Genomic DNA, 14,928 nt, shown 5'->3' on the forward strand with positions numbered 1-14,928 from the left:
TAGCCTTTGCTAAATATAAATTCTGTGCATGTTTGGCCAGGTCTATAATCCATTTGCAAAATTACAAAAGAGTCAACAAGGAAAACTCAAGCAAAAATCGTCAAATATAAGGAACTGTATGGTGCTCATTTAGGTCAGACATTGCTGTGGTTGAAATAAATACAGTTAAATATACATCAGACTAGATTAAAAATAAGACTAAAAATTAATCTTTAGTTTTGCCACAGGACCAGAAATATTTCAAAATGCTAGATGCACAGCCATATACATTATATGCCAAATTTTCAAGAAGATCAAATAAAAAGAAAGAATAATCAAGATTTGGAAAATAATGACAGATGTGGGCAGAATTCAGTAATTGTGTAAGATGTCTTTTAATATGTTTTTCATGGCAAATCTTACAAGATATGTTAGTGTATTAGCTTTCCCCAACTGGCAAACAAGATTAATCCACAAAAATGGAAGAATGAAAGACATGGGATAGACAAAAATAGTAAAACCACAGGAATGCAACTAGGATTTTTCCAGTCAGTTACATATTCCAGATGAAAGATAAATGACCCCAGCCAATTTTTTTTCATATCTGTAAAAAGAGAAAAATTGTTTATTTTCTTAAAAATCTTTTCATATAACCATTTTGACTTAAAATCAGTTCCTAGAATACTGCCATCACTATTTTGTTTAAGAAAGGTAGAAAGAGAAAGAAGTAGGGTAAATAAATATTTCATTTTTCAAAATGTCCGTGTATTGCAAATTACAGCTAAATAAAAGTTTGGGGTCTTGACAGTTGAAAACTGCCAGGATTGATTCCTTTGTTGGATAGACCTGGGTAGTCAAATAAAAATAATAGCTTTTCCACTAGTTTTTTTTTGTATGCAAAATTTTGTACAACATTTTCTTTATAACTACATTTTGCTAAAGGTAAAGGTTCCCCCGCACATGCGTCCTAGTCGTTTCCGACTCTAGGGGCCGGTGCTCATCTCCGTTTCAAAGCCGAAGAGCCAGCGCTTGTTCGAGGACGTCTCCGTGGTCATGTGGCCGGCATGACTAGACGCCAAAGGCGCACGGAACGCTGTTACCTTCCCACCGGAGTGGTCCCTATTTTTCTACTTGCATTTTTACGTGCTTTCGAACTGCTAGGTGGGCAGAAGCTGGGACGAGTAACAGGCGCTCACTCTGTTACGCGGCACTCGGGATTTGACCCGCCAAACTGCCAACCTTCTGATCGACAAGCTCAGCGTCCTAACCCACTGAGCTAGTTTATTGTAAACTACTCTGAACATTTTCCATATAATAGTTTAAAACTCCTATCAGTGCATTTCACTCATTTTTACACCCTAACTTTGGGCTTCAGGCAGTTGTGTTTTTTTCCCTTTCTTTCAGGAACATCATCCTATTCCCATCAAGGTTATGGCTGTGAATCTAAACTTTATAGCCTTGAGCATGGCCATGAGAAACCTCAAGATAAGAAAAAGAAAAGCTCTGGCCTTGCTACCCTCAAAAAGAAGTTTATTAAGCGCCGAAAGTCCAACCGGTCTGCTGATCATGCCAAACAGATGCGTGAGCTACTCTCAGGCTGGGATGTCAGGGATGTCAATGCATTAGTGGAAGAGTATGAAGGCACGTCAGCCTTAAAAGAACTTTCTCTGCAAGCTAGTTTAGCGAGACCAGAAGCCAGGACGCTGCAGAAAGACATGGCTGAACTGTACGAGTTTAAATACTGCACAGATGTTGATCTGATATTTCAAGAGACTTGCTTCCCTGTGCATCGTGCAATTTTGGCTGCAAGGTGCCCGTTTTTTAAGACCCTACTTTCTTCCTCACCAGAATATGGTGCAGAGATTATAATGGATATCAATACAGCTGGCATTGACCTGCCCATGTTTTCTGCTTTGCTGCACTACCTATACACAGGTGAATTTGGGATGGAAGATTCGAGGTTTCAAAATGTTGACATTCTCATGCAGCTTAGTGAGGAATTTGGAACACCAAATTCTCTAGATGTTGATATGCGAGGGCTGTTGGATTACATGTGCTATTATGATGTGGTTCTCAGTTTTTCATCTGACTCTGAACTTGTTGAAGCTTATGGCGGAAGTCAGAGCTGCTTAGATGAGGAGCTCAGAGCACACAAAGCTATTATTTCATCGCGCTCACCTTTCTTCCGGCATTTACTACAAAGGAGGATAAGAACCGGAGAAGAAATTACAGATCGAACACTAAGGACTCCAACAAGGATTATACTAGATGAATCTATCATACCAAAAAAATACGTGAGGGTAATTTTAAACTGTATGTATACAGATTTGGTGGACCTCTCTATTTTGCACAGCAGTCCATCAGTAGGGAGTTTAAGTGAGGTCCAGGCTCTTGTAGCAGGAAAGCCAAGCATGACAAAGGCTGAAGAAGCTATGGAACTTTACCACATAGCACTTTTCCTGGAGTTCAGTATGCTTGCACAAGGTAAATAATTATTTTATCCTTTAAAAGCACACTGCAATGTTTAAATCTGAATGGATTTTTAAAATTTCTTTCTTTAAAATATATTTCTTGATAGTTCCTGCCCTTCTTTTCTAGGTGAGGTTTCTAAAATTATCCTGCTCTGGAATTATTATTAGTTTCATGTAATTTTAGTCAATTAACTATATGTTTTTCAGAATAAATTAACTGAACAGAGCTATATTTAATGAGGTTTATTTCCGTGTTGTGTGTGCTTGTGCGCGCACATATATGTGTGTGTGTGTGTGTGTGTGTGTGTGTGTGCACCATCTTTAAGTTGTAGAGGGGGAAAAACTTGGTTTTGATGCATGCGTGGCTATAATAGTCAGCGTACTAGAGATATTCCTCTTTTTGTAAGTTATGGTGGACATTATCAGCAATGTACTATTTTACAAACAGTTGGCTCCTAACTTGATCGATCTCTTCAAACAAGCAGAAGATAACTGTATTAGAAGTGATTAATTTATATAGCAGTATCTATATGAAACTGTTCTTTACAGTCAGATTATTGTTTGGTCTTGCAAACCAACCGATAGCAGCTTTCTGGGGTTTCAGGGAAAGGTTTTTCACACTTTTGTTTGGGAGATGTGGAAATTAAATATTGAATGTTTGATGTTCATTTATTACTTAAATAGAGCCTCTCCCAAATAACCAAGCAAGTGATTTAGCAGTTCTATGAAAGTTCACTACCCAATAAAGTATTTTCTTGCTAATTAATAGATTTATTTTAAAAGATTTGCTAGAAATCTGCTTTATTACATAGTTACAAAAAGGCACATTCCATCCTGCAAAATGGCTTTAATTTTGAAAGCCTATTATTGCTTCGCATATGAACCTACATTTCAAAACATATTATATAAATCAAAAGTATTTAGATGTCTCTGCATGGATTGGATACAAAAGTCCCTTCCAGGTGCACAGGAAGGAGATTTATACAAGCTATAGCAGGGGTGTCAAACTCAATTTCATTGAGGGCCGCATCAGCATTGCGGTTGCCCTCAGGGGGCCGGGTGGATATGGCCAGGGTGGGCGTGGCCTACTGGGTGGGCGTGGCTAGAGTGTGTATGGCCTACTGGGTGGGCATGGCCAGCTCTACATCGTTCACATCAAGGGTGCCTATGGGGGCCTGGGCAGGAATGGGACAGATCTGAGGGTCTCTGGCAGAAGGAGGGTCTCTGGGCCAGGGCCAAGGCAGTGGGGGCCGTTCCCTCACTGTTTCCAAGATGGCTTCGTGGGCCACATGAAACCACTTCGTGGGCCAGATCCGGCCCCCAGGCCTTGTGTTTGACATGTCTGAGCTAGAGCATTGCAAAAGAAATTCCAGAAATAAATTTGCATCTCTAGAACATGTATCTGTGAGGAAGCCTGTTTGAACATAATAAAGTTGTGAAAAATTGCAGGATTAATGCACAAGGAGTTCTTGGAATTATGGAAATTCTAGTTCCAATTGTGATTTTAAGTCAATGCAGCCATAAAGCGAGTCGTCCTTTGCTGATTTTACAACCAATTTTACCAGAGCCATTAAGTGAATTATGTAGTCATTGGCTTCCCCCATTGACTTTGCTTGTTTAAAGCCTGCTGGAAAGTCACAATAATGTTACCACAAAATGTTGCAGTTACCATAAATGTGAGCAGGATGCCAAGCTCCCAAATTGGGATCACATGACTGTGGGAGTGGTGCAATACTTGTAACTAGTCGTAAGCCAATATTCTGAGTCTTTTGTAACTTTAAATCACCATTAAATAAACCAGCATAAGGCAAGGACTACCTGCACTTACAGAAGTGAAAATACGTGACATGCAGTATCAGTTATGTTTCTCTATGGACACATTCCTTTCAATACTTTGAATTTCACTCAGATAATTGCTGCACTTTTAACCTGAAATGTGAGTTTGGAAAAACATTAATATCTATATATGATATGCAAATAATATAATTTAACATTTAGCTGGGGGTATAAACCAGGCTGATAGAATTTTGTCAAGAGAATACAATGGTCATAGCAAACACTCTTTTCCAACAACCCAAGAGACGGCTCTACACATGGACATCACCAGACGGTCAACACAGAAATCAGATTGACTATATGCTCTGCAGGCAAAGATGGAGGAGCTCTATACAGTCAGTAAAAACAAGACCAGGAGCTGACTGTGGTTCAGACCATGAGTTTCTCATTGCAAAGTTTAGGCTTAAACTGAAGAAAGTAGGAAAAAGCACTAGGCCACTCAGGTATGAATTAAATCATATCCCTGTTGAATATACAGTACAGGTGACAAATAGATTTAAGGAATTAGATCTGATAGACAGAGTGCCTGAAGAACTATGGACAGAGGTTCGCAACATTGTACAAGAGGTAGAAACCAAAACCATCCCAAAGAAAAAGAAATGCAAGAAAGCAAAATGGCTGTCTGAGGAAGCTTTGCAAATAGCTGAGGAAAGAAGGGAAGTGAAAGGCAAGGGAGAAAAAGGCCCAGTTGAATGCAGAATTCCAGAGAACAGCTAGAAGAGATAAGAATGCCTTCTTAAATGAACGGTGCAAAGAAATAGAAGAAAACAATAGAATAGGGAGGACCAGAGATCTTTTCAAGAAAATTGGAGAGATGAAGGGAACGTTTCATGCAAAAATGGGCATGATAAAAGACCAAAATGGCAGGGACCTAACAGAGGCAGAAGAGATTAAGAAGAGGTGGCAAAATTACACAGAAGAACTATACAAGAATGAGCTTAATGTCCCTGATAATCACAATGAGGTGGTCACTGACCTCGAGCCAGACATCCTAGAATGTGAAGTGAAGTGGGCCTTAGAAAAGCTGAGCAACAACAAAGCTAGTGGAGGTGATAGTATTCCAGCTGAGCTATTCAAAATCTTAAGACGATGCAGTAAAAGTGCTACACTCAATTTGCCAGCAAATTTGGAAAGCTCAACAGTGGCCACAGGATTGGAAAAGATCAGTTTACATTCCAATTCCAAAGAAAGGCAGTGCCAAAGAATGTTCAAACTACCGCACCATTGCATTCATTTCTCATGCTAGTAAAGTTATGCTTAAAATCCTACAAGCTAGACTCCAGCAGTATGTGGACCGAGAACTACCAGAAGTACAGGCAGGATTTCGAAGAGGCAGAGGAACTAGAGATCAAATTGCCAACATACGTTGGATCATGGAGAAAGCTAGGGAGTTCCAGAAAAACATCTACTTCTGCTTCATTGACTATGCTAAAGCCTTTGATTGTGTGGATCATAACAAACTGTGGCAAGTTCTTAAAGAGATGGGCGTACCAGACCATCTTATTTGTCTCTTGAGAAACCTATATGTGGGCCAAGAAGCAACAGTGAGAACTGTACATGGAACCACTGATTGGTTCAAAATTGGGAAAGGAGTCCGGCAAGGCTGTATACTGTCGCCCTGCCTATTTAACTTATATGCAGAGCACATCATGAGAAAGGCAGGGCTAGATGAATCAAAAGTTGGAATTAAGATTGCCGGAAGAAATATCAACAACCTAAGATATGCAGATGATACCACTCTAATGGCAGAAAGTGAAGAAGAACTAAAGAGCCTCTTGTTGCGGGTGAAGAAGGAGAGTGCAAAACTTGGGTTGAAACTTAACATTAAGGAAACCAAGATCATGGCATCCGGCCCTCTCAATTCCTGGCAAATAGATGGGGAAGAAATGGAGGTAGTGACAGATTTTATTTTCCTGGGCTCCAAGATCACTGCAGATGGGGACTGTAGCCAAGAAATTAAAAGACGCTTGCTCCTGGGGAGGAAAGCAATGGCAAATCTAGACAGCACACTAAAAAGCAGAGACATCACCCTGTCAACAAAAGTGCGTATAGTCAACGCTATGGTCTTCCCAGTTGCAATGTATGGCAGTGAAAGCTGGACCATAAAAAAGGCTGAGCACCAAAGAATTGAGGCCTTTGAACTACGGTGCTGGAGAAGACTCCTGCGAGTCCCTTGGACTGCAAGGCGATCAAACCGGTCAGTCCTAGAGGAGATCAACCCTGACTGCTCTTTCGAAGGCCAGATCCTGAAGCTAAAACTCAAATACTTTGGCCACCTAATGAGAAGGAAGGACTCACTGGAGAAGAGCCTAATGCTGGGAAAGATTGAGGGCAATAGAAGAAGGGGACGACATAGAATGAGGTGGCTGGATGGAGTCACTGAAGCAGTAGGCGTGAGCTTAAATGGACTCCAGAAGATGGTAGAGGACAGGAAGGCCTGGAGGAACATTGTCCATAGGGTCGTGATGAGTTGGACACGACTTCGCAGCTAACAACAACATAAACCAGGCAAACCAGGGAAAAACATGAACAATGACATATAGCTAAAAAGTGACAGAAACCAAATACTGTCTTTCACACAGAGTCCTGTATATTTTAGAATATCCAGAAGTATGCCTTATAAACTAGAACAGAGATTCTGATTCAGTTTCAAATTCTGGACTCATAAAATCACAAACACAACCTTTTTTAGGTCTAGCTAGGAAGTATATATCTGCATGAAAGCATGCTATGAAATGAGAGATTATAGCCAAAGGAGAGTTTTAAAGAAAACATTTGTTTTGTGGCCCTGTGAACCACAATATTAATTTTGGTAACTGGAGTATTACCTACTGTATCATGTTGCTGCTGTTCTCAGACATACAGTTCTTTAAAAGTTTCTTCTTGGATCTGTGGTTTTTGTTACTGGGAGAAAGAGGCAGATGTTTGCTGAGATCAGTGTAGTGATGTAACTTGTAAAAAGCCTTCTTTTTACTGTTTATAATTTTACTGGGTGAAATTGGAATATTGTGATACTCAGATATTATGCTTTTTTCCCAGCTGCTCAGCTGTTTTATCATGTGAAAATCTAGATACTCAGATACCACATTAGGAACAGTGTTAACTTCTTGATATAAGTGAATGTTTGTCACAGTTTACTACTGCCTGGGAACTTAAACTAAAATCTACTAGGAATAATAACTCAAATCCAATCCAGTCTAAATAAAAAAGAAATATACTTCAGGACCAGTTGAAAAATGAGGCTGATGAATTGCTTTTGAAATCAATAGATATTCCATATTGGACCTTTCTTTGATTATGGCAGTTTTCCCTTGGGGATGCAGTCATGTTTTTCTTACAACTTTTTTTGATAGCTGTTGGATCCTCTGCATTTCCATAAGGAAGCTTTCTGATTTCTGAAAGAACAGTGTATTTTTGTAAAAAAAAAGCAGATTATGCAAAAACATAACTTGACATAATTTCTTTGACATATTGAGGACATATTTGAGAAACTTAAGATCAGTAAGAAGCTTATAAAAAGGCATTGGATTATTATAATTGAAAATGTAACGCAGGAAGAACAATGCATGCATATTTGTAAACTGGCTGTGCTATTTGCCAAAAGAATGCATGCTCATTCCCTCCAACCTCTGAGAAAATAGGACAATTATACAGATTACAAATGGACACAGATTTTTTTCAATATTTATTTTATTCACAAAGTTAAAATACAACCCCCCCCAAAAGGAAAAAAAATACAAGACATAAAAAGCAAAACGTGACATAAAAATGTGTCAAAAAACCCACATACGTATAGATCCCCCCAATTGAATACTGATAAACATATTTCAAGAAACGGGCCCACAGTTTATGAACTTCTACAGTTCTGTTTACCAACCAGTTTGACCTGGCATTTATTTACTATATAAAAAATAGTTAACAGGTAAAGCCAATAACAAAGTTAAACTCCAGAGCTCCCTATTAACAATCTGTATTGTATTTATCTTATAGAAAGTCCACAACAGCTTCTGATCTATTATAAACCATTGCAGTCATTATCTCTGATCCATCCAGAATCAAATATCCTTAATTGATTCTTTAACAGTAAAACTTCCCCTTAAAGTTTTTATTGGGATTTTTTTCCCAACAATTGTATCTCACTCTCCAAAGTCATAAATCTCCGTTGTAAATATCTCCACAGCATTTGTTGTTCAAAGAATTTTCCTGCAAGTCAAAATGCAACATCTCTTGACAATTATTTTCTAATTGGATATAGTAAGTTCAACCCCCAATCTCCATCAATTTTTTTTAAAGAAAGTTCAGGCCATCATTCATCAATTCTGTCATCTCTTAAGTCTTTTGAATTCATGCCCCTTTTACCCTTCTCCAACAATCCTGCAATTCTCAAACCAGGCTCATTCTCCTTCAGATCTGCAAGCAACAAATCAAGATTCCAATCCATCCAATTTTAAGTCTTATTTAGCTGCTGTTAACCTCTGTAAATTTATCAAAACAAATTCTGAATTTTAAATTTTAAATTGTAAGTTAAAAATATTTTTATTTCAAAAGAGCTTTAACATTAAGATGATCAGATTCTCGACTTTCTTTTATATCTCTTTTTATGGACATTGGCAGGAATATATGATATATATACTGTATATATATTTTAAAAAAGTAAAAAAGGAGTCCCTGCAGATTTTACTCTGCTAGTCATTGCTGACTATAGGGGGCATCATCTCTGCTTCAAGATCACTGAGCCAGTGCTATCCAGAGACATTTCTGTGGTCTTGTGGCCAGCATGATGTCACAGAGTGCTATTACATTCCCACCAAAGTGATGCCTATTTATATACTCACATTTGCTTACTTTCGAATTGCTAGGTTGGCAAGAGCTGGGGCAAGGATGGGAACTCACCCTGTCACATGGAGCTCAGGTCTCAAACTTGGGTTACCGGCTTTCCAGCCGACAAGTTCAGCTGAGCCACCGCACTGCTCTATAATATTCAAAATCCTTAATTTATTGTTGTTTAATTTTCTAATCTAGCCCCTTGTAGCTGAGCTTTCACAACAAAACATAAACGTCTCATGGACAGGAGAAGTAGATGTACCATAACAGAATGACTGCAGAAAAAATTGAGGCAATAAAAAGTGAACAGAAAAGAAAGGGAAGTTCTCAATCAGAGGTTAAAAGAAATAAGACCAGCCAGAATTTTTAAAACTTAATAAAATGAAATAAAATAAATTACCAAACTAGTAAACCACTAAAACAAGGCTTTTCAACCAGTGGTACAGGTACCACCTGTGGTACATTGGCACCTGGCAGGTGGTACGTGACATCCTAGAAAAATGGTAATAGAGGAGGGGAATGAGCTGAACCGGTGGCAACACCGCACAAGCCTGAGCGAGAGATGGCTGGAGCTGCAGGGTAGTCAGGGCTCAGCGGAAGCGCCAGGATCAGCGCTTCTTCAGGGCTGTCAGGGCTCAGCGGAAGCGCCAGGATCAGCGCCAGGCTCCAGCTGGAGCTTGGTGTTGATCCTGGTGCCTTTGCTGATCCCAGAAGAAGCACCAATCAGTTGGAATGTTGCAGCATCTCCAGGGACTTGTGATTTACATTCAGATGCTTGACAACTGATTCATATTTATGACAGTCACAGTGTCCCAGGGTCATGTGAAATGACCAAAACCTGCTGCAACCACCCAGCACACGGGGGGAATAAAAACTAGACACCACCCCACACCACCCCTGCTGCCAATCCTCAACAGAAATGCTCACAACAATGAAAACCTCGGACAGGAGGAAGAGCGCCACCGGGCGGGCAGGCAGGTGACTTGCTCGGCTGTGGCTTGAGGGGCACTTTTTTCAGTGGCATTGTAACTTCGAACAGTCACTAAGCGAACTGTTGTAAGTTGAGGACTACCTGTACTTCATCACTTTTTTCCTTTTTTGGGGGGGTCATCAAGTTTTTGACACTTTGCTAGGCGACTGGTGATACTTGGATGTTGCCATATCCTAAAAGTGGTAGAATGGGTGAAAGAGTTGAAAAGCCCTGCGCTAAAATACTAAATCCCTGTAGTAAAAATCTGGTGTAAATGTAAATGAAATCAGACCACTTTCACTACCCAGGGAACAGTCCTCCCACCATCGACCTCCATATGGTGAAAGTGAAAGTGATTCACAATTCCAAAATAAAACAGTAAAAATGCACAAAAAATTAACATTAAAATCCTGCAAGGGGTTAGAGGAAATCAACATTTAGTCAGTCAATTAACAGTTGAAGATAAAAGTCACAAAGAAAAAGAAAACTAAAGCGTGCAGTCAAAACAGAGGCATATTTTTTAAAAAAAAAATCAACCAAAAGGAAAAGGGGTTAAAAAACATGGTATAACTGCAACTTCTTAATGCTCCTACCAAGAATTGCAGCCATTGAGATTCCAATTCCCAGCTAAAAGATCATCTGAGACGGTTGGTTATTCAAGGGTCATTTTGAGTCATTCCTAGTTGCTCCCATTTCAATCTGGAGAGCATACTGTCAAAGAACCGGCTTTAGCAGGAAAATTAGCTGTTTGTTTATTTATTTATTTATTTATTTATTCATTCATTCATTCATTCATTTATTTATTTAATTTGTATACCGCCCTTCTCCCGAAGGACTCAGGGCGGTGAACAGGGCAATACATAAAAACAAGATACAAAAATTAAAAATTTTTAAAAAGTAATTAAACAGTGCCCGTAATAAATTAATACAGATTAAAAGTTAAAATCCATTTATAAAATCCAACCCCGTCCCATCAGGCCAGGCCAGCTTGTTCAAAGAGATGGGTTTTAAGATCGCGCCGGAAGGAGCGGAGATCGGGCGCCATCCGGAGCTCGACCGGAAGATGGTTCCAAAGATCCGGTGCACCCACAGAGAACGCCCTCCCCCTGGGGGCCACCAGTCGGCATTCTTTGACCGGTGGCACCCTGAGGAGGCCCTCTCTGTGGGAGCGTACTGGGCGGAGGGAAGTTGTTGGCGGGAGGAAAAAGCAGCTGGCCACTCAGCATGCCATTTTTGGAGGACTCTATGGGCACAAAAATTCTGTATGCTGCCTATCTTCCCTGCTTTGTGAGCTTATGCTGTCAGCTTCTCTATTTTCTGAACTATTCCCTGCTTCTCACTGAAACTAATCCTGCCTAATTTTCCTCCAAAGGTATGTATGCATTTGACACAATTATATATGCACTGGCGAGAGGCCACACTGGAAAAAACAGAGCATTAAAAATTAATTTTAATGGAATTTATTAAAATTAATTGCCCCTCCCAAAGATTCCCCATTTGTAAACTAAATTGATTTCCCCCCCCCCCCCATTAACAGAAAATTTTATTTATATTTCACATTTCTAAGCCATCTCCCTCAAAGAGAGACTCTGGACAGTGTACAATAAAACATCAAAATATAAAACAATATATAACAATGTAAATGTTAAGCTTTAAATTTTGAGTTACAATTTTTAAAAGATCATAAAAATTTTTAAGGAGGTAAGAATAATTAACCCTGTTAAAAATTGGTTGACAAAGGCAAAGGGACGAGGGCTCTCATGGCATAAACCTACCCCAGGACTGCGCCTCCTTTGGGTTTTCCACACAAAGCCGCAGAACCATGTTTTTACCCCTTTTCGGAGAGGCATGGATATAAATAGATATGGTTTACTATGTAATAAATCCTGTTGAGTTCAGTGGCTATTATTCCTAGGTAGCCATGCTCTTAAGACGGCTGTCATGCTAGAAAAAGCTCTGCTTATCCCTACATACTTTACCTGATGGGAGAAATAGGAGAAGAGAACCTATGGATGTTTTCATTTTGTTTGCTGTTTTTTTTTTGTAGAATACAAAAATGCAACTTTATGCTGAGTTGCATATACAACAGACATGTCAAACACAAGGCCCGGGGGCCAGATCCGGCCCGTGAAGTGGTTTCATGTGGCCCACGAAGCCATCCTGGAAACAGTGAGGGAACGGCCCCCACTGCCTTGGCCCTGGACCAGAGACCCTCCTTCTGCCAGAGACCCTCAGATCTGTCCCACTCCTGCCCAGGCCTCCATAGGCACCCTTGATGCGAACGATGTAGAGCTGGCCACGCCCACCCAGTAGGCCATACGCACTCTAGCCACGCCCACCCAGGCCACACCCACCCGGCCCCTTTAGGGCAACCGCAATGCTGATGTGGCCCTCAATGAAATTGAGTTTGACACCCCTGATATACAAGGAAACTTTAATATGTAAAGTACTATAATCAATCCCCCCAGTGAGTTCAACATATCTTATACCCAGATAAGTATATTTACAATTTTACTTCTGGTGATTCTGTTTTAGTTGTCTTTTGTGTCTGTCTTTACCTGTCCAGTGTTTTCTTGTTTTAATTTATGACTTAAACCTTACTGCTAACTGTTTGAAGATTGCCCAGAAACTGAGTTGGCAAGAATGTAGAGGTACAGATGGTGCCTCTGAAAGGTGGCACATAGCCCTTACAGATTTAAATGTTGATGGTTGGTTGCTTTCCAAGCATATTCATGGTGCTTACCTTGATTTACAAAGACATACTTGCTCTGGGCTCAACTTACCTGCCCTGCATTATTATAACCTCAAAGGGACAACTTTTATAATCCTGCCACAAATATATACTAACAATGACAATTCTGCTTTACCTTTCATAGAGTTACTACAAAGGAATAAACTGCTGTTGGAAGATGAGGTTTTCCCCTTTGTTCGTTACAGTTAAAAAGACAGTCAAAATTCTTAATTTTTATCAATGCTCTTTAGTGTCAGTTTTAAACCAGGAAGAAATTTTGTTTAATATAGTCCTTAACAGTGTTAGGTTACATCAAGAAAGTAGACATCAAGTATTATGTGGTGATTACATCTTCAGGGGTGGAGAAAGGGGGAGATGTTATGCTGAATTAAGGAACACATTAATATTTGTATTGTTAGGTCTAGCAGGCCTTGTTAGTGGGGTTCTTAAAGGGTCAGCATGAGTCATTGTTCTGCTTCAGGTATTCATTTCATATGCCATTGTACTGAGCAAATGTTTTCTTAACATAGGAGGATGCCCAGAGTTCATACATAATAAAAAAGCAATCTGCAACCAAAATGGTCTATGAAAAGGTATAAATAATGAAATATTTTTTTTAAAAAAAATGCAATTATAGATCTAAAAAGACTAAAATAATCCTGAATATGATTAGTTCATAATGAAAAAGCATGTTCATTCATTTGCCTCTTCCTAGCAATTGGAATCGGGCTACTGAAAAAGTGAGAATTAATTAGCTATGAATGTCTTGGAAGCAAAACTGGAATTTAGTGGAAAATCAAGAGTGCTGATTTAGCTATAGCTGAAGAATTATTTCCCTTCCAATTTAAAGATAGTTAACGAGTTAGCCACCTGTCCCTTTCTGATTATTAGGCTATAATTAAAAATACGATAGCCTTCTGAACTTTTATGCATCGAGTTTATTTGTGTTTCTTGGTGTAGGATAGACAAATTCCACTGAAGCAGAATGTTATCTGATCATATGTGCTGAATGTAGACTGAGTCAGGTCTAGACACATCATACTAAGTTTACTATGGCTTTGGTTTAATGTGTTATACAAACCCATTTCCCAAAAAAAGAGAAGAAAATGTGTGGTTTTAATATTTTTTTAGATATTGGGTTTTATAAATGAAGATTTTAAATTGAAGTTGATATCACCATTATATAGTAACTGAAGTTTTAACAAAATTTGTTCAGATTGGTATACTTTACATGTATTTTGCTATTCAGTTTAAACATAATTTGGGACAGTGGTAGAAGAAATAACTTTAAACCTCTCCTGTCTAGAGATTCTCTTTGGGAAATACCTTATTTTATAACCTACGAGTAACCTTCCTAGATGTTTCAATGGGATGCAACAATGAACACTGAGGTTTTTCTAACCTTAGGGGGAAAAAACTGCATAAGCTTGCAAGTGTAAATTTCTGTGTTTCATTTAAGACTGGAAATCACCTAAAACAGACATGTCAAACTCGCGATGTCACGTGACATCGCACAATGTATCGGGACGATTTTGCCATCGCCGGCAATGGGGTGGGCGTGGCTTCCGGATGACGCATCCGGCCCGTGGGCCGGCAGTTTGACACCCCTGACCTAAAACAAAACACACAAATTTTAAAAAAAAGTAGTTTAAATATTTTGTTGACTTCTCTAGAAAGATAAAATTGGAACCGCTATGGAAACTATGGTAGCAAACAAACTTGAAATACTTGAAATTTGACCTCAGTCTTTGGTGTTCAAATAAATACTGCTGAAAGCTTGTTGTATTTCTTTAGCTCTGTTCTTCATCATCTTTGTTACTTATCCTCTGTCTTGCCTATTCCTTTTCCATTCCATCAACCAGACATCAAAACAGTTTTTGGAAGGCTGTATTTTTGGCATTAAACATGTTTGCCATCTGTTAGTAGTCCTCTTAGACTACTCACTTTATATACTGTTTACCAGTTAGATTCCTGCCTAAGAATCTGTTAAAAGTGATGCCATTTGAGCCAATTGATTTTTAGTTCAGTAATATGTATATTCCTAAATTACTGCAAGGATTTAATCTTTTTTTAAGGTAAGGTTTTGAATAGTTATGCATTATATTTGTATATTGCAA

General features: G+C 39.1%; 1 protein-coding gene across 2 annotated transcripts in view; it reads left to right on the forward strand.

Annotated features, from left to right (window-relative positions):
* Positions 1 to 14,928, forward strand: part of BTBD7 (BTB domain containing 7) — a 71,135-nt gene that overhangs the window by 22,417 nt on the left and 33,790 nt on the right. For both annotated transcript variants that reach the window (XM_081344683.1, XM_081344684.1), the window contains one exon: positions 1,384 to 2,463. In XM_081344683.1, coding sequence (XP_081200809.1) covers positions 1,384 to 2,463 — 1,080 coding nt within the window. The remainder of the gene's footprint in view (positions 1 to 1,383; positions 2,464 to 14,928) is intronic.

Source organism: Vipera berus (genome assembly GCF_964194415.1).
Source record: "Vipera berus genome assembly, chromosome: 1".
Taxonomy (NCBI): Eukaryota; Metazoa; Chordata; class Lepidosauria; order Squamata; family Viperidae; genus Vipera; species Vipera berus.